Source organism: Carassius auratus, unplaced genomic scaffold, assembly GCF_003368295.1.
Source record: "Carassius auratus strain Wakin unplaced genomic scaffold, ASM336829v1 scaf_tig00214963, whole genome shotgun sequence".
Classification (NCBI taxonomy): Eukaryota; Metazoa; Chordata; class Actinopteri; order Cypriniformes; family Cyprinidae; genus Carassius; species Carassius auratus.
In genome coordinates this window covers 19,805-44,440 of record NW_020527884.1, presented here as the reverse complement: position 1 = coordinate 44,440, position 24,636 = coordinate 19,805, and the positions used below count along the sequence as shown (strand labels likewise).

The 24,636-nt window shown below is 37.2% G+C and overlaps 1 protein-coding gene across 2 annotated transcripts; it reads right to left on the bottom strand.

The window, feature by feature from the left end:
• Nucleotides 1-1,629: 1,629 nt before the first annotated feature.
• Nucleotides 1,630-20,596, bottom strand: LOC113093313 (zinc finger protein 664-like). 2 transcript variants are annotated; one of them, XM_026259120.1, is made up of 3 exons: nt 20,017-20,596; nt 18,879-19,156; nt 1,630-3,880 (listed from the first exon to the last, which is right to left on the bottom strand). In XM_026259120.1, the coding sequence occupies exons 1-3, from the start codon at nt 20,300-20,302 to the stop codon at nt 2,933-2,935; spliced, it is 1,512 nt and encodes a 503-aa protein (XP_026114905.1). In that variant the 5' UTR covers nt 20,303-20,596; the 3' UTR covers nt 1,630-2,932. The 2 variants fall into 2 exon arrangements, with proteins under 2 accessions (XP_026114905.1, XP_026114906.1); XM_026259121.1 differs by lacking the exon at nt 18,879-19,156 and adding an exon at nt 6,525-6,542 and having other exon boundaries at nt 1,630-4,242; nt 20,152-20,589.
• Nucleotides 20,597-24,636: the final 4,040 nt, after the last annotated feature.

Below are 24,636 nucleotides of genomic sequence, written 5' to 3'. Positions count from 1 at the left end.
AGGGGGGTTTTTCTGGTCATGTTTTAGATGCCCTATCCAGCTTAATAATGTGGTCATCCAGCCATCAAGAAGAAAATGTGAAATGGACATAATGTTCACACACCAGTCCAAATGTTGTTGCTTGAGTGCAGTAGATTACCCCTACAACCGCACCATAATGGCAACAGTTCAAGACCAAACAATAAGCCAAATTTCAAAAATGGACATGTAATACCACAAAGTACTAGTGGTGGGGAGAGGGGAAAAATTTAAAACATTAGTTTTATCAATCATTCAAGCTATACTAAACACATCAAGAAAATACTGGTAGCTGGGTTAACAAAAAATGCAGGTTTACTAAGCTCTTTAAACCTCTGGACATTCAACAGATCCAGGAACTGAATTCATAATTATCATCAGGTACTAGTAACTGTATCAGACCGTTGACCCAATATCTTGTGAAGTTGTATTATGTTAGCTGAAGGAGCACCATTAACAAGTCAACTTGTTGTTACTCTAAACCTGATCAAGTCTATATTTCTAAGAGTTGGCCAACATCTTGTTGCAAAGTTACTTAGTTACTAGAATATATAAAGTGGGCTATGAAAGCAATGCAACTAAAAATATACCATGAGACACTAATTTATATTGTTCATGTTCTGCAGGTTAATATCACGGTCAAAATCATCCAGATGGAAAGTGAAGGTCTTGCCTTTCTCCAGGATGATGTTTTCCTGGAAAAAAACATCTACACCATCGCTGACACCACTGGGATCATGGAGCTTGCAGTCTGGGGAGTACAACACAACCTCCAGCTGGACTCCTGGTTCTACATCACCAATGTGTCACTACGTGTCTTCAGAGGTAAAAAATTCCTGTCAATGACAAACATTTTCAGCCACAACATCTGAACATGTAACCGGGAACAACATTGGTGCCAAAGTCAGCATCATTTACGTTTGTCCACTAAATCACATGGCACTATCCTGCAGTCCTCTGACAAATGTGACTGATTTACAGATCCGACACATTACACTAGACACTCATGCTAAACTTAAAATAAGAACAACAACCTGCGAGGATATCAAATCAGTCAACATCGAAAACCACATTCTCCGATCCACAATTCAAATTTCCAAAACCCCCACGACAGACACCATAATGGACTCACTTTTAGACCTCCCCACAATGAAAATGACCATACACAACCACTTCAACACCCACCTGGCATATCCAGAGCCATCACATCCAGACACCCCACAACCAAGCACTCCACTCATGCGCTTCTCACCGTCTACGCAATCTGCACCTCCAAATGATGACCTAGACGAACAAGACCTTTTTATAGCTGAGTCTCCTATAGACAGTCAGCCGAAAGCAAACAGGCCAACTTCCCCATCTCCCACCTCTGTTTCAGATACCCCAAATAAGTAATGTATTATGTTATTTTTAAATTGTTACTTTTTTTTCTTCACCGATTTACGTTCAATCTTCTGTATTGAAGATACAAGAAGTTATATGCATTTTCAGTCTTTATGACTATGGGGACCTGTATTATATTTCTGACTACTGTGAATAAAGAAACCTCATTCCAATGCTTCACTCTTGTTTGCATTTATTAAACCGCTACAAAAAAAGGTTATAGATGTCTTTCACTTAAAAGAAAACCTTTAATGGGTAAGATGTCTGAAGAAAATACCAGAAGTCTGTACACTATGGCAAATTTTTCATTTTGTTTAACTTTTTAAACCGTTCATGCGTCTCTTGACTTCTCGAGACAAAGACAAGAAAAAAACACATTTACACTTTTGAAGTCCGCTCCAATATCTTCTAAATGTAACATGGCAGCACAAGATGAGGTAGATATCAACAAGAGTATGTCCGTAAAAAAAGACTACATACAACGCCACCTATAGTTTGACGTTTACAAAGAATCAATTGACATTTTGCTAATTTATTGCAAAAATTTACAAATTTGACCCCCCCTAACTCTTGTAACTCTTGTAGTTTGAGCATGCCTATGTTTAATATGACTCTTCAAGTAATCATAAACCGCATTACCATTAACCTGATATAGCTCCAGTGTTCTGCCAGCAGTACTCAATGCTTTAAGGCTTTAAACTTCATGAAACACTAAAAATGGTCACCTTTCAAGAGGTATTAAAAACTTGCATACAATCAAATGCTTTAGAAAAAAATGCAATTTTCTTTGGTTATTTTTTTTAAATATAGGAGTTTTAGTCAAATTTAACAGGAATTTTTATTTAAATGCTTAATGCAAAATAACTTTATTTTTTTATTTTTAGATGGGATCACTCTCACATATTCACTCTGTGGTCTGTTGAATCTGCACTGACGGAGTAGCTCACACTGCTTCTGAAATGGGCCCATCTAATACATTTAGATCGTTTTTTACAAGAGAAGCAAAACCTCAATTACAAATCAACATGACAGTATATCCTGCATCTACAAACCCGATTTAAAAAAAAGTTGGGACACTGTACAAATTGTGAGTAAAAAAGGAATGAAGAATTTACAAATCTCATAAGCTTATATTTGATTCACAATAGAATATAGATAACATATCAAATGTTGAAAGTGAGAGTTTTTGAAATGTCATGCCACATATTGATTCATTTTGGATTTCATGAGAGCTACACATTCCAAAAAAGTTGGTACAGGTAGCTATAAGAGTCAAGAGAAGTTAAATGTACATATAAGGAACGGCTGGATGACCAATTTGCAACTTAGGTCAATTGGCATCATGATTGTGTATAAAAAGAGCCTCTCAGAATGGCAGTGTCTCTCAGAGGTCAAGATGGTCAGAGGATCACTAATTTCCCCAGTGCTGTGGCGAAAAATAGTGGAGCAATATCAGAAGGGAGTTTCTCTCTGCGTACTCTGCGTATAGGGAGTGGCGGTACTGGGAGGCAGCATCAAATCTGAAGATGACCTACTTGCTGTGATTGTTTTTTGTATGTCTGTGTAGAGAAGATGTATTACTGAAACACTTCCCACATTCAGTGCAGTGATACGGTTTCTCCCCAGTGTGAATCCTCTCATGTGTTTTCAGACTTGATGAATCCCTGAATCTCTTGTCACAATGTGAACACTTGTAGGGTTTCTCTCCAGTGTGGATCCTCTCATGTGTTTTCAGACTTGATGAATCCCTGAATCTCTTGTCACAATGTGAACACTTGTAGGGTTTCTCTCCGGTGTGGATCCTCTCATGTGTTTTCAGAGCTCCTGACTGACTGAATCTCTGTTCACAGTATGAACACTTGTAAGGTTTCTCTCCAGTGTGCATCCTCTCATGTGTTATCAGATTTGATGAATAAGTGAAGCCTTGGTCACAGTGTGAACACTTGTAGGGTTTCTCTCCAGTGTGGATACTCTCATGTGTTTTCAGAGCTCCTGACTGACTGAATCTCTGTTCACAGTATGAACACTTATAAGGTTTCTCTCCAGTGTGGATCCTCTCATGCAGTTTTAAATTGGTCGCTGTAGTAAAAGTCTTTTCACACTCAAAGCACATGTACTCTCTCACACCAGTATGTATTTTCTGATGCCCTTTCAAATGTTGTAGACGTGAAAAACTCTTTCCACACAAATGACATGAATGTGGTTTCTCTTTTGTATGAACTCTCAGGTGCTGCTTCAGGTGTGAAGCCCTCAAAAACATTTTGTCACATTGATCACATGCATACAGTTTCTCTCTAGTGTGAACATTTGTGTGTGCATAAAGATGTGATAATTGTGAGAAACTCTTCCCGCACTGATCACAAGTGAACGGTTTCTCTCCAGTATGAACTCTCATGTGTGCTGTAAGTAGTCCTTTTAGTGAAAAACTCTTCCCGCACTGATCACAATTAAACGGTTTCTCTCCAGTATGAACTCTCATGTGTGCTGTAAGTAGTCCTTTTCGTGTGAAACTCTTCCCGCACTGATCACAATTAAACAGTTTCTCTCCAGTATGAACTCTCATGTGTGCTCTAAGGTGTTCTTTTCGTGTGTAATTCTTCCCGCAATGATTACAATTAAACGGTTTCTCTCCAGTGTGAACTCTCATGTGTGCTCTAAGGCGATCTTTTCGTCTGTAATTCTTCCCGCACTGATCACAAGTGTGCAATTTCATGTGAACATCAAGACCATTTTTTCTTGACAATTTGTTTCTTTGAGAGCAAGTTGACGGGTTTTCTCCAGTTTTAATATGATTCCTCTCCTCAACTTCCAATTCTTTCTCCACATTTTCTTCAATATACTCTGAAATAAAATTTAAAATTTTTATTTTTTAGTAATTCATTAAAACACACACAGAACTGTGAAAAGACATACAAATGAACCATGATAAAATAGCAGAGATAGGGCTGGACAATATGACCTAAAATCTAAACTTCAATTAATTGAACACTTCACCTTGATTATGATTATTTAATTATTATTTTATTTATTTTATCATTTTACATTATTTTTTGCCCTCATAGTTTATTAAAAAAAGTATGTATACTGTATTTATTAATGTGTAATATGTTATTTTTTAAACAAATGTTGAGCTCTAAAAGAATTTCAGAATTTTTACAACCCTTTTTTTAGACCATTTGCAAATTTGAAATCATAAAATTAAAATGTTAAGGTTACCACTGCGTCTTTCTGGGAAAATAATGCAGTGATTAATATATTGATTATTTAAATTAATTATTAAATCTTCAATGTATGGTCTTTATAAAAGAACTGCATTGTTGCTTATCTTATTCTAAGAAATAAGTTCTTGTTAAAAATAATCAAAATTAAAAATATATATTTCTATCGAACACTGGCGAAAATCCAATATTGCGCATCATCCCTACAGTAAATACTCCCATTTTGTGATAAGGCTGTATACGTATTTTATATGACAGTAAAAGTCTGTTTCCACTGTCAAATGTACCAAATAATGGTTGTAAATAACCCCAGTCCTGTAGCGACTTCAAATTTGTCTTCTACAAACTAGGGCTGCACGTTTTCAAGTTTTTCATTAACCGGTTCTAGTAATAGTTATGTAACTTTCCGTGTTTAGGCGAAGGTAACAAGCAGGCTCCGCGGCCGCCTCGCTAAAAGGGGTCGCACACCGGACGGGAAGCGCAGCGCCGCGTCGCGCCACGTCTTTAAAATTCGAACACATTATTCTCTATGGGTGTACACACACCGGCGGCGCCATTCGGCGTCTGTCCGCGGCGCCCAGCTACGACTCAGAACGCTGTTCAAATTTCTGCCGCGCCACAGAGCGCCATCCGCAGTTTTATATTAAAAAACCCAGATGTTATAAACTGAAACTGAAATTAAAATACAGTACACTTGTTTCATTCAAATAAAACATTACAAAGTGTTTGGTTACGTTTTCAGCTGCACAGTTGCCTAGACAACAGATACAACAAAACAATAACAGACTTATTATAATAACACAGATTCTTTTCATTAATTAACGTTCAAAACTCAGCTTTTATCAATTAAATTATATATTTTAAATAATAATAATAGATTTAGTTAAAACTCTCCCATCTTGCTGCGAAATTGAGCTCACGCATATAGAATGTGCGCGTCCAGTGTGCGATACCTTGAGTTGTCCTACATGTGGCGCTACGCGGCGCCTTCTCGTCCAATGTTGCGACCGCCTTAAGGCTATACTATGTTTGACAGGTACAATATTTGAAAATCGATAATAATTTTTTTTTTAATTACATTTATATCTGAATTTATGTCAACCTATAGACTTTCAAATATCAAAATGTCATGAATTCATATGTATGACATGACATATAAACATATTTCCTATTATATTTTGCCTGGAAATGCTTCCAACAAGGTGTCGGTTCTATTTCTAGCATGCACGCGTCGAGCCGCGCGTCTCACGCACGCAGTCGGCAAGCTCTAACCTGTTAACATGGGAGCCGAATTAAAAACAGACACGCCACGCAGCTGAGACGCTTTCGCCACAGATCCAGTGTGTCGCCGGCCTAATGATGCCCGGGTGTTGGCTGTTGAGATTACAACAACGAGGTTGTACTTGAAGTATATCTAAACACTGTATTGCAATACTTGCATTTTGCCCCGTCACTCTCAATTTTAAAGTACTCCAACGCTGTACTTTTCTTTGCCCACTTCATATTAGAAAAATGACTTCTTGTGGACATTACAAATGTCTGGGAGCGCTCTGGCGGTCTCTAGTGGTGCAAAAATGTATTACAACTAAATTCAATGCACGCCATTGACGTCACTTAACCGAGCAAAATGTTTCACTCGGTTATGCAATTTCTAACGGTTAATCGGTTAACCATGGACACCCCTACTACTAACATAAAAACAAACTCAGTCTCACATGCTAACAGTTTTATGTTACCCCCCCCCCCCCCCCAAAAAAAAAGCAGAAATAAAGTCAAAGAATATGTCTTTGTGTCGATTGAGTCACATTTCTAGTAGAAATGGTTAAAGTCTTGTTTTAACAAAGATTTGCAGAAATCCTGTGTGTAATACCACAATAAAAAGATATATTATGAATAAACACCAACCTCCTTGTTCTTCATGTTTTATTATCTGTGTTTCTGGCTCCTCGTGTTTTATTCTCCGGGTTTCTGTTTCCTCGAGTTTTATTCTCCAGGTTTCTGGTTCTCTCGTGTTCTCTTCACTCTCCTCTTTAACAAACTCCATCTTCACAGCAGCAGATCTCAGTTCAGATGATACTTTTCCAGATATTCCTGCTTGATTCAACACTTAGTCTCGACTGTGAGGATGAGAATATTACAGGTATTTACTGACCTTACTCAAAAACTGTGTTTTCTATTTACAGAAACAACATGACAACACAACAGAGGAGCGCGGTGAAACTAATCTTCTTCTCCTGAGGTTTAATATTGTTTGTCAAACAAACGTAAGTGTTTAGCGCCACCCGCTGGACTGGAGAGTGAAGGAAATAATACGAGGTATATTTACTTTGTGCACTGTTTTTTCTTTTTCTTTTTAAAAGCCGATCTGTACACGCAAATTAAAAACTTTCAATTACAGACTGGTATTTGATAAGCATCAACAGTTACCTGGGTGAGAATTAGAGGAGAAAAACAAGCGATTTTATTAGTCAGATATTTAATTGAATATCAGACAAGTTCCCAGCCAGCACATGACCGACCTTCAACGTTGAAATATGATTGAAATAAGGTTAGTTGTGGTTTCAACGTTGAAACAACGTTGATTCAACGTTTAAAGATGAACAGTTGAAAAACTTCCAGCACATGACCAACTTTCAACGTTAAAATATGGTTGAAATAAGGTCAGTTGTTTTAATGAAACAACGTTAAAATGTTTAATGCTAAGGGTTGAAAAAGATTAACAAACTTTTAAATTATTTATATTAAATTATTTAAGATTATTCTTATTTTAAATAGCATTTTAAAATATTTTAGTCATGATACCTATTATAAAATCTAAAGGTATATGTTAATATTATCATCATTAACAACAATAAAACTAAATACATTTTGCTGCTTTATTACTTTGATCATTATTGGTTACTCTTGCTGTCATTGGACAATGAATCGGTTCGCGCCTTTCTACATTTAAAAATATGACCGTTATTGTCGTTTTTCTGTGAGTGAGGCGGCTAACTGTGAGCTGCTGCTCGTTATAACTGACTGCGCGGTCGGTCCCGAATTATTTCATATTTGCCTGTTACTTTTTATTTTATTTTGAGCGAATTTCTGTCTTTTAGAGATTTTTCCACATTTTCCTGATATGAATCCCATGCATTAGGTGTGTTATATATGTTTTAATTCTAATAATAGTTTCAAAGTGTTTTCTGAAACATAAGTGCAAATGTTGGAACAATTTTAATGAAATTAATGAAAAGGAATTTAAAAAATGAATTAGGATTGTTTAAAGCAGTGGTTCTCAGTGTCAAGATTTTAATTTCATCTTTGAGTATGTTTTTTTTTTTTGGTACATTTAAGTACGGTTAATGTACAGTAAAGTTATGTAACTTTTGTTATAACGCATTTTAATTTAAACTTTTAGTTTCATTTACCTGTACGTAAGCACAGGGTAGTGTTAATTGTCTCCTCTCCACCAGTAAGCTGGTGTGTGGTGGGTGTTCTGGCGCAATATGGCTGTCGTCGCATCATCCAGGTGGATGCTGCACACTGGTGGTGGACATGTGCTCCTCCCAGTGTCCTATTGCCATTTGCAGAAAATCCATCGCTCCCCGGTAAGAAATAACCAATCAGAGTTGCGGTCCGTAACTTTGTTTGTGTTCAAAATGTAGAAAAAATGTATATAATAAGCGAGTACACCATGAATCCATTTTCCAAACGTGTTTTTAGCTTGTCCTGAATCACTAGGGTGCACCTATAATAAGTGTTTATATTCGGACTATTTTAGATTGCTTCGGGGATACCGCGGCGGAGTAACCCAGTACCTTTGTGATTCTTCAGAGACATGAACAGAGAGAAGTAGCTCCGGCTACGATGTTCTTCCGCAAGACGCAAGCAGTTCTGTTTATTAACCGCCTAGAGCGTCAAAAGTTACCTACCGCAGCTTTAATATTTAATAACAAATATTTTCTGAAGTGGTACTTGGTATAAAAAGATTGAGAACCAATGGTTCAAGGAAATGGTATAATATGAAATCCTGCTTTTTAAGAACTTTTCAGTAAACCATTTCTTCTTTCACCTTGTAGGGTCATCAAGGATCCAGTTTATTCTTGAAACATTGGTAAGAAATTGTTCATCTGCTACATTGCACTGTCACTTCTGCTAGAGATGCTTTGACCTTTTGTGATAGGTTTTGATTGTGCTTAGTTTAATAAAAATTTACTTAATTGGATTTGACTTGTTTTACTACACTGTAATGTTAGTGTTCTGATTAAAACAGTGTAACTGGGGGCTCTGAAAACACTGCTTGTGAATAATTTGTGAATTGTAAACGATCATCTGAATACATTAAATAAATGTTTAATGAATAGTGTTGTCCACTTTGTTTCCAACCTCACTGTTACTGAACTGTAAAGTGAAAATATTGTGTGATTATTTTTGCATTCAGTTTTCAGTTAAATATATTTCACCATATCAAAGTTATTGTGAAACATTGTGAACATACCTAAACTCATTGGTTAAATCTTATGTTCCCTCCAGAAGTTTGTGCTCTGCAAGTGAACGACTCCTTGTGGTGCCATCCCAAAGAAGTTCAAAATCACTCTCTCTGACCTTTTCCTGGACTGTGTCCAGCTGGTGGAATGACCTCCAAATCTCAATCCGAACTGCTGAGTCTTTACTCATTTTCAAGAAACATCTTAAGACTCATCTTTTTCACCAGAACCAACTAATGCTAGCACTTTTCCTTCTTTTCTTGTCTTTCATATTTAAAAAAAAAAAAAAAACCTGGCTATGTGTTCTGTACTATACTGAGACTTGTCATGGCACTTGTATACTGTTGTTGTTCGCTTGTACACCTGACTGCTTCTGTTCTTCTCATTTGTAGGTCACTTTGGATAAATTTGTCTGTTAAATGATTAAATGTAAATGTTTATACAGGACGGTACAGAAAGTGCACAAGTGGGAGGAGAGTGGAGGGGACGGCGTCAGAATGGACCTAGCGCTGGGACACTTTCAATGATCACCCGAAGCACAACCCTGCTATATGCACGAGGCTGCTGGTTCGAAAATTTTAGAGTCTCCTTTGGTAAAAATCATGCAATACATCCATGCATACTCTGCAAAAATAAAGTTTGGGATTATTTTCATCTGTTTTATACAGTCTGTTTCCAAAATAAAACAGCTGTTATACAATTTGATCATGTGATAGTTTATTGAAGTTGATTGTAAAGCCATTGCTGCCAGTCATTTGATTGTCTTTATCCTGTCCTGTTGATCTAAATGTAAACTAGGATCTAATTGAACATACAAGTGTGTATACATGGTGCCAGGTACGACGGTGAGACAATATCGTGTTATCAACGTTGATTAACTTTTCAAAATCAACACCTCATTCAGCGTTAATCCAAGGTCTGCAGAACGACCGTAATTCACCCGTGGTGGTAAAACAGTGAATCAACATCGGGATTTCAACGTTGATCCAATTTGCAAAATCAAAAGTTAATTCAACATTGATTAAACCATGGTTCCAGACGTTGTTTCAACGTTGAATTACCGGCTGGGTGGCAGCATAAATTATGGAAATTAAGATAAGCCTAAATGAAAACACATGATAATGATAAAATAGGCTATTTTTCTTCTTTTATATCCATCCACCCTAGACACGACGGAAGAGACGCTGACTGACCGTTAACAGTAATCAGCTGCTCGCCAGACTCGTTCTCATGACAACGACCGAAGAAAGACTATTAATCTATGCACGTGCAATATTCCACAGGCAAATATTGTTTTGTACAAAAATATTTTATACGAATATTTTATAGGACGTTTACATTACAAAAAACAAAACAAAAAACACTTGACAATACTGTAACCACAGCGCAGGACCTATGCATAAAGACTTTATAGTGAAAAATACTAAACCTGATCAAACAAGCTTTATTTTAAAAAATGCTCATACTCAGACTTGGAAATCTTTACATCTGAAATCTTCACATGCATTTTAGCGTATCACTGAACTGCAATTACCGTACATTGTATCTGTACTTCATTATACTGCAAATCTAGAGTTGTACTTTATACTGCAGTTATTTTATTATAGCAGACGGAAATGTTATTTATATTGTGTTAATTTATATCCATTTATTTGTTATTAAACGCCAAGCTGACTGAAGGAAAGCACTCTAAAATAAGTCACAATTAGAAGTAAATTTGTATTTATTTATCCATTCATTCAGCAATGGATGTAGTGCTGGATGCTGCTTGGACGCTGAGCCAAAACCAAAATTTGTTTTAAGGTTTTTTTTTTTGTCATGTTTTAGATGCCCTATCCAACTTAATAACGTGGTCGTCCAGCCATCAAGAAGAGAAGGTGAAATGGACATAATGTTCACACACCAGTCCAAATGTTGTTGCTTGAGTGGCAGTAGATTACCCCTAAAACCCCACCATAATGGCAACAGTTCAAGACCAAACAATAAGCCAGATTCCTGAAAGGGAGATGTAATACCACAGAGTAAGTACTAGTGGTGGGGAGAGGGGAACATTTTAAAACATTAGTTTTATCAATCATTCAAGCTATACTAAACACGTCAAGAAAATGCTGGTAGCTTGGTTAACAAAAACTGCAGGTTTACTATGATCTTTACACCTCTGGTCATTCAACAGATCCAGGAACTGAATTCACCGTTGACCCAATATCTTGTGAAGTTGTAGTATGTTAGCTGAAGGAGCACCATAAACAAGTCAACTTGTTGTTACCCTGATCACAGAGGTGGAAAGAGTACAAAAATATTCTACTCAAGTAAAAGTACCATTACATGAATGAAATTTTACTTAAGTACAAGTAAAAGTACCAGTCTAAAAATCTACTCAAGTAAAGTAAAAAGTAGCTTGTTTAAAATTTACTCAGAGTAAAAATTACTTAGTTACATTTTAACAGTGATGGGGAGGCAAAAATGGGACCAAGGGAGTCAGACTCAGTTCCTGTAGGGCCACAGTCCTGCACAGTTTATATATAACCCTAATTAAACAAACCTGATCCAGCTAATTTAATCATTTAGGCTTTTTTGAAAACTACATGATATGTGTGTTAGAACTAAACTCTGCAGGGCTATACGGCCCTCCAGGAACTGAGTTTGACACCCCTGGCACAGGCCTATTAATCTCAAACTAGTTGTTTTTAATTAAAGAAATCAGTTATTTAGAATAATAAGACATTTGGGCTGTTACCAGGCAAATCAGTATCAACAAACTCATCTTTTCAATGCAGACAAAAATGCAGAAGCTTCATCGGAAGTGGCATTTAGATGTATTTACACACTGTTTAGTGCAGGACAAGAATGCATTTAACCTGCAGTTACAAATGCATGAATAATGTTTTGATATACAAGGCATAAAATGTTGAATACTCATTTGAAATGATAAGAAATAAATTATATTAAAAAAAAAAATCAAAAGATACTTTAATTGTGAAGTTAAAATGGCCAGTATGTGTCAGCAAGGGGAAGTTGTGGCCTAATGGTTAGAGGGTTGGACTCCCAATCGAAGGGTTGTGGGTTCTAGTCTCAGGCCGGATGGAATTGTGGGTGGGGGGAGTGCATGTACAGCTCTCTCTCCACCTTCAATACCACGACTGAGGTGCCCTTGAGCAAGGCATCGAACCCCCAACTGCTCCCCGGGCGCCGCAGCATAAATGGCTGCCCACTGCTCTGGGTGTGTGTGTGTGTGTGTGTGTGTGTGTGTGTGTGTGTGTGTGTGTGTGTGTGTGTGTGTGTGTGTGTGTGTGTGTGTGTGTGTGTGTGTGTGTTCACTGCTCTGTGTGTGTGCGCATTTCGGATGGGTTAAATGCAGAGCACAAATTCTGAGTATGGGTCACCATACTTGGCTGAATGTCACTTCACTTCAAGTCACTGTTAATAAGTGAGTCATTGCGATTGAACTGAGTCATTTAAACGGTTGATTCATTCAGGAAATAAACAGTCATGTTGCTCAGAGATGCAAAACTTTGCTTTGGTGGCTATGTTTGGAATAATTTTTGTTGTAAAAATATATATATATAATCAATCATGATGATTTTTGGAAGAAAAGACGGCATTCTTTGTGTGATTTTGATTTACTATATGAAAATTATATATGTAAATTTTCTGCCCCTATATCTTCAATTTTGTGATCAGTTTAAATGCATTTTAACAGACTAAACCACAGTGAAAGAACGCACTGTAAATGCGCGCGCACATTGTTAAAACAACAATGATATTATAGCAGACGATATATCCCAGATATATCGCACACTCCGCACCAGTCTTTTTGGCTAATTTGTGCAAAACCTCTTGCTAAAATGTCAAAGCTTCATTTTAACCACCAATGCAACGTTGCAATTATTTAGCTTACCTCTACATGCTTGCGAAGGGTTGATGTCGAGATTTTATAAGCTGCTAGTTTGGTCTCTCTAGGTAAGCACAGCTTACACTGCATAGAGCATAAATATGGCCAGGGGTTCACTTCATTTCCTTTGAGTTCAACTTCAGAATATGACTGGGTTTCGTTTTCAGCGGTGTCTGCACCACTAACGCCTGTTTTGTCCGTCTGCATCTTTCTTGTGATTTTAGCGCCAGTTTGTTTTCCTGCCCATTATTTACTGATGTAGTTTCCAGGGAGCGAATTATTATTATTATTATTATTATTTTACTCAGTAATTAATGTGTTTTAAAATGTAGCGAAATACAATACTTCAAACAAAATATACTTAAGTAAAAGTAAAATTACAGATTTAAAAAATTACTTAAAAAAGTAGAAGTACACAAAAAAGCTACTCAATTACAGTAACGCGAGTAAATGTAATTCGTTACTTTCCACCTCTGCCTGATCAAGTCTATATTTTTCTAAGAGTTGGCCAACATCTTGTTGCAAAGTTACTTAGTTACTAGAATATATAAAGTGGGCTATGAAAGTAATGCAACTAAAAATATACCTTGAGACACTAATTCATATTGTTCATGTTCTGCAGGTTAATATTATGATCAAAATCATCCAGATGGAAAGTGAAGGTCATGCCTTTCTCCAGTGTGATGTTTTCCTGGAAAAAAAAAACATCTACACCATAGAGGACACCACTGGGATCATGGAGCTTGCAGTCTGGGGAGTACAACACAACCTCCAGCTGGACTCCTGGTTCTACATCACCAATGTGTCACTACGTGTCTTCAGAGGTAAAAAATTCCTGTCAACGACAAAAGACACAACATTTTCAGCCACAACATCTGAACATATAACCAGCAACAACATTGGCACCGAAGTCAGCATCATTTACACTTGACCACTAAATCACATGGCACTATCCTGCAGTCCTCTGACAAATGTGATGTATTTTACAGATCCGACGCATTACACTACACACTCATGCTAAACTTAAAATAAGAACAACAACCTGTGAGGACATCAAATCAGTCAACATTGAAAACCACATTTTCAGATCCACAATTCAAATTTCCAAAACCCCCACGACAGACACCATAATGGACTCCCTTTTAGACCTCCCCATAATGAAAATGACCATACACAACCACTTCAACACCCACCTGGCAAATCCAGAGCCATCACATCCAGACACCCCACAACCAAGCACTCCACTCATGTGCTTCTCACCGTCTACGCAATCTGCACCTCCAAATGATGACCTAGATGAGTCTCCTATGGACAGTCAGCCGAAAGCAAACAGGCCAACTTCCCCATCTCCCACCTCTGCTTCAGATACCCCAAATAAGTTATGTATTACGTTATTTTTAAATTGCAACCTTTTTTTTTCACTGATTTACGTTCAATCTTCTGTATTGAAGATAAAAGATGTTATATGCATTTTCAGTCTTGACTATGACTATGGGGACCTGTATTATATTTCTGACTACTGTGAATAAAGAAACATCATTCCAATGCTTCACTCTTGTTTGCATTTATTAAACCGCTACAATAAATGGTCATAGATGTCTTTCACTTAAAAGAAAACCTTTAATGGGTAAGATTTCTGAAGAAAATACCAGAAGTCTGTACACTATGGCAAAATTTTCATTTTGTTTAACTTTTTAAACCGTTCATGCGTCTCTTGACTTCTTGAGACAAAGACAAGAACTGTCAGACTCGTAAAAACCACTTTTACACTTTTGAAGTCCACTCCAATATCTTCTAAATGTAACATGGCAGAACAAGATGAGGTAGATTTTAACAAGAGCATGTCCTGAAAGACTACATACAATGCCACCTATAGTTTGACGTTTACAAAGAATCAATTGATATTTTGCTAATTTATTTATTGCAAAAATTAACAAATTTGACCCCCCTCCCCCTTTTATTTCCCAAGAAATAACTCTTGTAGTTTGAGCATGCCTATGTTTAATATGACTCTTCAAGTAATCATAAACCGCATTACCATTAACCTGATATAGCTCCAGTGTTCTGCCAGCACTACTCAATACTTTAAGGGTTAACTTCATGAAACACCAAAAATGGTCACCTTTCAAAAGGGATTAAAAACATGCATACAATCCAAATGCTTTCGAAACAAAATGCAATTTACTTTGGGTATTTTTCTTTAATATAGGAGTTTTAGTCGAATTTAACAGGTATTTTAGTGTAAATGCTTAATGAAATATAACTTTATTTTTTATTTTTAGATGGGATCACTCTCACACATTCACTCGGTGGTCTGTTGAATCTGCATTGACTGAGTATAGCCCACACTGCTTCTGACCCTCTGAGGTCATGGGTTTGATTCCAGTGATGTTTATGTTGCTTCTGTTCCAGACGTCGGATGTTCTGTTTATTCAATCAAAAACATGTTTGTGTTCATTCTCATCTGAACCTCTCTTTGATTTCAACCTCTGACCTCATTCTCACACCTTAACCTCTCCTCTGCAGTCAGTTCCATGTGCATTTACTGAGTGGTGCACTTGGCAAAGCCATGGTTTCTGAACCTCTAAGGTTGTGGGCTCCAATCCATTGTGGTTCATGTTGCTTCTGTTCAAGACATTGGATTTTCCGTGTGTTTTCACATTGAATGAAAAATGTTTTTGGTCATTCTCATCTGAAGGTCTGTTCGATTTCAAACTTCTCTACTTGTGAACCGATCTATTGTCCTGATGTACGTTCTATTTCTGCCATTTTTCTTCTTCCCGCTCTGCTCTCAGCTACAGCCGGTATCGCTGTTTGCAGCTATATTTCGGATTATAGTTATAAATAAAACTTTAAACAAATAATTACTGATAATGATTATTAATATTAATATTTTTCACAGTAAACTGCAGCGTTACCCATTACAGTTTTTTTTTCAGCTGCTTACACACAAAATCTTTATTTGTCGCACAGTTTCTGAAACTTGGGGTCTGTTTCAGAAAGGAGGTTAAGTGGAAACTCTTAATGTTAAGAATGAAATGAGGCAAACTCTAGGTTTTTGTTTCAGAATGGGAGGTTTGTCAAACCCGAGAAAGCAGGGTAAATCTGAAAGAGAGCTAACTTATACTCAGAGTCAGTTACCGTTGTAACTTACTCTATGAACCTAACCAGGGGTACATTTCCAAAAACCATAGTTGCTAACCTGTTAGCAATGGGAAATTGCATTGCAACCATCAAAGTTGCTGACTTAGTGGAACGCACCCCTGGTCTGAAGGAGGTTTTCTTCTGTAAACTCAGTTTATTTTGGTCTCCTCCTCCTTTTTAAAATGCAAGCATGAATAAATACTTCACACATTCATGCATGCGTGTTTTCTTATTTCAAGTAACATACACACACACACACACACACACGTTTTGCCAGATGGATGCTAGGCAACAGCGTTCGAAAACCGCGCTTCCTGAGTCTGACGCGCGCTCCCGCTCGCTCTCACCGTCTGCGCGTCCTGAAGTGTTTGATCAGCGCTGCTTCTCCTCCGATAACAACGTTCAGTTAAACTTTTTGTTCAGTAAACATTTTACCCACGTACATTACAACTGTATTTATATGGCTAAAGAACATTATTTCACTGTATTATGCCACTGTCTTCTCAAAGAAGTGTCTAGAGTCATGAAATGATTATGTCTAGCTATCAACTATATGTTTATCCTGTTGTTTTATGTTCAAGAATTTTTAATGCAGGCGCATGAATCCATATAGTTAGTATAGCCTAAGGTGAAAAAAGCCCTGCACTGACAGCGGTAAATAGAAGGTAGTAGGCTAGCCTAAATATTTGGGTGGTACATTATTATACAATGTCATTAATAAATATATTAAGATAACCTTTGCTATTTAAGTTACTAATATAGCCTATAGTCAATAATAAGCAATAATTCAACACACTGCACACGATTATGCGAGGAAAAATTCAAGCGCACAGCTACATATATTTTTTAATTTGTTTAGTTATATCATTTATAGTTTGAATAAGAGAACAACACCATTAAACTTGGGTAATAAAAAACTAAGTTTTATTCATTACATCATATAGATGGGATTTTTTTTCTTCTTCAGCAAACGGCCAGACTACCATATCAACACAGTAGCGAAAAATAAACGATATGGCAAGAAAAGAAATAATTAATTAAACCAAAGTTTAACCAGTTAGAGTAAGCTAAAACATGTAAATATTGATAGTAAATATGATATGGATCACTGTCGGATGAGCAGTCAGATGCTAAGCTGAACCAGGACACATAACTTACCATCAGACTCTCCATCACTTTAGTCATTTTTACTTAATTTATGAATCTGATAACTTCAAAATAAGTGATTGAAAGGCGTTGCCTAGAAATGTACAATGTGAGCAGCAGCGCGAAAGTACGTGCATTCAATGGCGGGTAAATTTGACCCATTGGCGCTTATAGGTATAAATGCCCTGCTTTTTATATTTTATCTAAATAATTTTAAACAACATTGAATTGTAAATTTCATAATTTTAGTAAAAGTCAATGACTGGGAGACTTGAATGTTTTCTTTTAAATCTGCTTTGTACATTTGAAAAACAGCCACGGGTAAAATTGACCCCATGGCAAGTCTAGTGTTAGGTTTAAACGGTTTTACTATTCTTATGATACTGCACATCAGGCTGGTTCTTTAACAGTATTCCTTTTATTACTTTAATGAAAGAAGGGCACATTTAATCCATTTAGATCCAAGAGAAGCAAAACAGATCAATTACAAATCAACATGACAGTAAATCCTGCATCTACAAACCCGATTTAAAGGGTTGGCACACTCTACAAATTGTGAGTAAAAAAGGAATGAAGAATTTACAAATCTCATAAACTTATATTTGATTCACAATAGAATATAGATAACATATCAAATGTTGAAAGTGAGAGATTTTGAAATGTCATGCCAACTATTGATTCATTTTGGATTTCATGAGAGCTACACATTCCAAAAAAGTTGGTACAGGTAGCAATAAGAGGCAGGAGAAGTTAAATGTACATATAAGGAACGGCTGGATGACCAATTTGCAACTTAAGTCAAGTGTTAACATGATTGTGTATAAAAAGAGCCTCTCAGAGTGGTAGTGTCTCTCAGAAGTCACCAATTCCCCCAATGCTACGGTGAAAAATAATGGAGCAATATCAGAAAGGAGTTTCTCTTCGCATACTCTGCGTATAGGGAGTGGCGTGCTGGGAGGCAGCGTCAAATCTGAAGATGACCTAGGCCTATTTACTCTATTTACTGTGAATGTTTTTTGTATGACTGTGTAGAGAAGATGTATTGCTGAAACACTTCCCACATTCAGTGCAGTGATACGGTTTCTCTCCAGTGTGAATCCTCTCATGTGTTTTCACCACTCCTGACTGACTGAATCTCTGTTCACAGTATGAACACTTGTAAGGTTTCTCTCCAGTGTGGATCCTCTCATGTGTTTTCAGACTTGATGAATAACTGAAGCTCTGGTCACAGTGTGAACATTTGTAGGGTTTCTCTCCAGTGTGGATCCTCTCATGCAGTTTTAAACTGCTCGCTGAAGTAAAAGTCTTTTCACACTCAAAGCACATGTACTCTCTCACACCAGTATGTATTTTCTGATGCCCTTTCAAATGTTGTAGACGTGAAAAACTCTTTCCACACAAATGACATAAATGTGGTTTCTCTTTTGTATGAACTCTCAGGTGTTGCTGCAGGTGTGAAGCCCTCAAAAACATTTTGTCACATTGATCACAAGCGTACAGTTTCTCTCTAGTGTGAACATTTGTGTGTGCATAAAGATGTGATAATTGTGAGAAACTCTTCCCGCACTGATCACAATTAAACGGTTTCTCTCCAGTATGAACTCTCATGTGTGCTGTAAGTAGTCCTTTTCGTGTGAAACTCTTCCCGCACTGATCACAATTAAACGGTTTCTCTCCAGTATGAACTCTCATGTGTGCTCTAAGGTGTTCTTTTCGTGTGTAATTCTTCCCGCACTGATCACAAGTGTGCCGTTTCATGTGAACATCAATACCATTTTTTCTTGACAATTTGTTCCTTTGAGAGCATCTTGAAGGTTTTTTTCCAGTTTTAATATGATTTCTCTCCTCCACTTCCATCTCTTTCTCCTCATTTTCTTCAATATACTCTGAAATAAAATTAAAAAAATTTATTTTTAGTAACTCATTAAAACACACACACACACAGAACTGTGAAAGGACATACAAATGAACCATAATAAAAAAAGCGGAGATATGGCTGGACAATATGACCTAACATCAAAACCTCAATTAATTGAAGACTTCACCTTAATTATGATTATTGAATTATTATTTTATTTTTTTATTTGACCATTTTACATTATTTCTTGCCCTCATAGTTTATTTTAAAAAGTATGTATACTGTATTCATTAATGTGTAATATGTTATTTTTTTAAACAAATGAGCTCTAAAAGATTTTCAGAAATTTTTACAAACCCTTTTTTTTATACCATTTGCAAATGTGAAATCATAAAATTAAAATGTTAAGGTTACCACTGTGTCTTTCTGGGAAAATAATCCAGTGATTAATATATTGTTTATTTAAATTAATTATTAAATCTTCAATGTATGGTCTTTATAAAAGAACTGCATTGTTGCTTATTTAATTCTAACAAATAAGTTCTTATTAATACTTCCGTGTTGTGATAACGCTGTATAAGTATTTTATCTAACAGTAAAAAGTAAAAAAAAAACTCTGTTTACACTGTGAAATAACCACAGTCTTGTAGCGACTTAAAATTTGTCTTCTACAAACATAAAAACAAACTCAGTCTCACATGCTAACAGTTTTATGCCCCCCCCCCCCTTCCAAAAAAAAGCTGAAAATAAAGTAAAATAATATAACTGTCTTTGTGTCGATTCAGTCACATTTCTAGTAGAAATGGTTAAAGTTTTGTTTTAACAAAGATTTGCACAAATCCTGTGCGTAATACCACAATAAAAGGTGAATTATGAATAAACACCAACCTCCTTGTTCCTCGTGTTTTATTTTCCGGGTTTCTGGTTCTTCGTGTTTTATTTTTGTTTCTGCCTCCTCGTGTTTTTCCCCCCGAGTTTCTGGTTCTTCGTGTTTTATTCTCCATGTTTCTGGTTCCTCGTGATTTATTTTCCGGGTTTCTGGTTCTTCATGTTTTATTATCTGTGTTTCTGGCTCCTCGTGTTTTATTCTCTTGGTTTCTGTTTCCTCGTGTTTTATTCTCCAGGTTTCTGGTTCTCTCGTGTTCTCTTCACTCTCCTCTTTAACAAACTCCATCTTCACAGCAGCAGATCTCAGTTCAGATGATACTCCTCCAGATATTCCTGCTTGATTCAAAACTTAGTCACGAATGTGAGGATGAGTATATTACAGGTATTTACTGACCTGACTCAAAAACTGTATTTTCTATTTACAGAAACAACATTTCCAACAATCTATATTGAAACAGCATGACGACAAAACAGAGAGCGCAGTGAAACTAATCTTCTTCTCCTGAGGTTAAATGTTGTTTGTCAAACAAACGTAATTGTTTAGCGCCACCCGCTGCACTGGAGAGTGAAGTAAATAATACGAGGGATCTTTGTGCACTGTTTTTTCTTTTTCTTTTTAAAAGCCGATCTGTACACGCAAATTAAAAACGACTTAAAATTATAGTATTTGATAAACATCAAAAGTCTTCGTGGGTGAGGATTAGAGGAGAAAAACAAGCGATTTTATTAGTCAGATATTTGCAGCATAAATTATGGAAATTAAGATAAACCTAAACGAAAACACATGATAATGATAGGCTATTTTCTTCTTTTATATCCATCCTGTGGTAGACACGACGGAAGAGACGCTGACTGACCGTTAACAGTAATCAGCTGCTCGCGAGACTCGTTCTCATGACAATGACTTAAGAAAGATCTCCCGCGCGGGCTATTAATCTATGCACGTGCAATATTCCATAGGCAAATATTGTTTTGTACAAAAATATTTAATACGAATATTTTTGTATAGGACGTTTACATTACAAAAAAACAAGACAAAATACAATACAATACACTTCACAATACTGTAACCACAGCGCAGGACCTATGCATAAAGACTTTATAGTGAAATTACTAAACCTGATCAAACAAGCTTTATTTTAAAAATGCTCATACTCAGACTTGGAAATCTTTACATCTGAAATCTTCACATGCATTTTAGCGTATCACTGAACTGCAATTAGTGAAGTGAAGTGAAGTGACATTCAGCCAAGTATGGTGACCCATACTCAGAATTTGTATCACTGAACTGCAATTAGTGAAGTGAAGTGAAGTGACATTCAGCCAAGTATGGTGACCCATACTCAGAATTTGTGCTCTGCATTTAACCCATCCGAAATGCACACACACAGAGCAGTGAACACACACACACACACACACACACACACACACACACACACACACACACACACACACACACACACACTGTGAGCACACACACACTGTGAGCACACACCCGGAGCAGTGGGCAGCCATTTATGCTGCGGCGCCCGGGGAGCAGTTGGGGGTTCGATGCCTTGCTCAAGGGCACCTAAGTCGTGGTATTGAAGGTGGAGAGAGAACTGTACATGCACTCCCCCCACCCACAATTCCGTCCGGCCCGAGACTAGAACTCACAACCCTTCGATTGGGAGTCCAACCCTCTAACCATTAGGCCACGACTTCCCACAATTACCGTACATTGTATCTGTACTTCATTATACTGCAAATCTAGAGTTGTACTTTATACTGCAGTTATTTTATTATAGCAGACGGAAATGTTATTTATATTGTGTTACTTTATATCCATTTATTTATTATTAAACATCAAGCTGACTGAAGGAAAGTAATCTAAAATAAGACACAATTAGAAGTAAATTTGTATTTATTTATCCATTAATTCAGCAATGGATGTAGTGCTGGATGCTGCTCGGACGCTGAGCCAAAACCAACATTTTTATTTATTTATTTTTTGTCATGATTTAGATGCCCTATCCAACTTAATAACGTGGTCGTCCAGCCATCAAGAAGAGAAGGTGAAATGGACATAATGTTCAAACACCAGTCCAAATGTTGCTTGAGTGCAGTAGATTACCCCGTAAACCCCACCATAATGGCAACAGTTCAAGCCCAAACAATAAGCCAGATTCCTGAAATGGTCATACCACAGAGTAAGTACTGGTGGTAGGGAGAGGGGAACATTTTAAAACATTAGTTTTATCAATCATTCAAGCTATACTAAACATGTCAAGAAAATGCTGGTAGCTTGGTTAACAAAACATGCAAGTTTACTATGCTCTTTAAACCAGATCCAGGAACTGAATTCATAATTATAAGCAGGTATTAGTAACTGTATTAGACCGTTGACCCAGTATCTTGTAAAGTTGTAGTATGTTAGCTGAAGGAGCACCATAAACAAGTCAACTTGTTGTTACCCTGATCAAGTCTATATTTCTAAGAGTTGGCCAACATCTTGTTGCAAAGTTACTTAGTTACTAGAATATATAAAGTGGGCTATGAATGTAATGCAACTAAAAATATACCATGAGACACTCATTCATATTGGCCCGTTTCAGAAAGGAGGTTAAGTGGAAACTCTGAGTATGTTAACCATAAAATGAGGCAAACTCTAGGTTTTGTTTCAGAATGGGAGGTTAGTCAAACCCGAGAAAGCAGGGTAAGTCGAGCCCGTTTCTGAAAGATAGCTAACTTATACTCAGAGTCAGTTACCATTGTAACTTACTCTATGAACCTCACCAGGGGTTCATTTCCCAAAACCATAGTTGCTAACCTGTTAGCAACTTAGTTGGTTGGCAATGGGAAATTGCATTGCAACAAACAAAGTTGCTGACTTAGTGAAACGCACCCCTGGTCTGAAGGAGGTTTTCTTCTGTAAACTCAGAGTTTATTTTGGTCTCCTCCTCCTTTTTAAAATGCAAGTGATGTTTAAATACTTCACTCATTCATGCATGCATGTTTTCTTATTTCAAGTAACATACACATGATATTTAGTCTTGTTTCAATGGGGGGGGGGTCTAAATTAAGTAAAATTATCTGCCAGTGTGGTAATAAAATAAACGTAATGCTAATAGATAACAAGATTATTCGAAGTGTAAAAAGGCAAACCGTTTACGATTGCACAGGCGCTGCATGCACGCTCACAGTTAAACTTTGCTACTTGGCCAATGCAGTCTGTTCAGAAGGAGTTCGTCCGTTTTGTTTTGCCAGATGGATGCTAGGCAACAGCGTTCGAAAACCGCGCTTCCTGAGTCTGACGCGCGCTCCCGCTCGCTCTCACCGTCTGCGCGTCCTGAAGCGTACGATCAGCGCTGCTTCTCCTCCGATAACAACGTTGAGTAAAACTTTTTGTTCAGTAAAAATTTTACACACGTACATTACAACTGTATTTATATGGCTAAAGAATATATTATTTCACTGTATTATTATGCCACTGTCTTCACAAAGAAGTGTCTAGAGCATGCAACGTCAACTGGCGGCAGATTTCCATCCGGCCCCCAGAATAGACGGTTTCAACGGCATCAACATAAACAAACGTTAATGCGCGTGAGCGCTTTTGTGGACCTAACTTAACTTCCGGTAGACTCCAAATAGAATCAATAACAACAGCCAAGTCCCTCTAGAGTAGATATTTTTTGATAACAAACAAAATGTGTTTTCTGTGTGGATCAGGCGGACTTAATGAAAATGCTAATTCATTATTTGCCAGCAGGAGATGTTTTAAAGCGTAGACATAAAGCGCGAGAAATAGAGGTTTCCCCAGTAACAGCTGTAAACAAAGCAGAGCTGGTACGCTCACACGCTGCTTTATCACGCATATAACATGCACGTCTTCTTTCAGAAATATAGCGATATAAAAAACACCCGTGCCTCGTTTTGATATTTAAACATAAATGTAAGGAATTATTATTATTAAACGTGCAGTACGTTACGTAACGTTACTTTACTCATGTTTATTAAAAGAAGCCTTTTTGAAAATCGATCAGTTTTAAAATTGTTGCGAGTCTCCAAAAATAAATAAATGTATGGGAAACACATCCCGCAGCACAGCCACCTGAGCCCAACTTCAGTCTACACATCACCTTGGCTTTAACTGCGTTTGTAGATGGCACCGCAGCCAGACCGATATACACAACACAGACCGGAAGTTAACTTAGGTCCAGGCGCGTGCGCCCGATGAAACCGTCTATAATACTGAATTCAGGAATAGCCTTGTAAGAGGAAAAAGTTTAGGGCTGGTCCAATACCATTTTTTGAGCTTCGAAGCTTCGGTAGTAATGAACATCGACTATTTGAAGCTTAGGAGAGAGGGGCTGAACATATTTTTTTATCTCTAATAAAGGCATGAATATGTGTCTGTATGTCCGTTGGCATTTTTATAATTTCGAGAACCGTTCATCGACTTCACGAGGGAGTGCAGTGTCGTATTTGGTGCAATATAGATGGACACGCGAGACGCAACACATTCAGAATTAATAAACTTTTAGTAAACTACAGTCAGAACAGCGCGAGCGGGAAGCGGCGCACCTCACGCGGGCAGGGCTTATGCTCCAAGAAACGGACACTGCACTATTGATATAAAAG

Bases quoted from the DNA above. Each gene is read 5' to 3' on its own strand.
- LOC113093313 (XM_026259120.1), bottom strand. From the start codon at position 20,302: ATGGAGTTTGTTAAAGAGGAGAGTGAAGAGAACACGAGAGAACCAGAA. The intron at 19,157-20,016 runs GTTGGTGTTTAT...ATTTTATTTCAG, and splicing joins AAAACACGAGGAACAAGGAG to AGTATATTGAAGAAAATGAG. The intron at 3,881-18,878 runs ATGAGAGTTCAT...CTTACAGCACAC, and splicing joins AAGGACTACTTACAGCACAC to ATGAGAGTTCATACTGGAGA.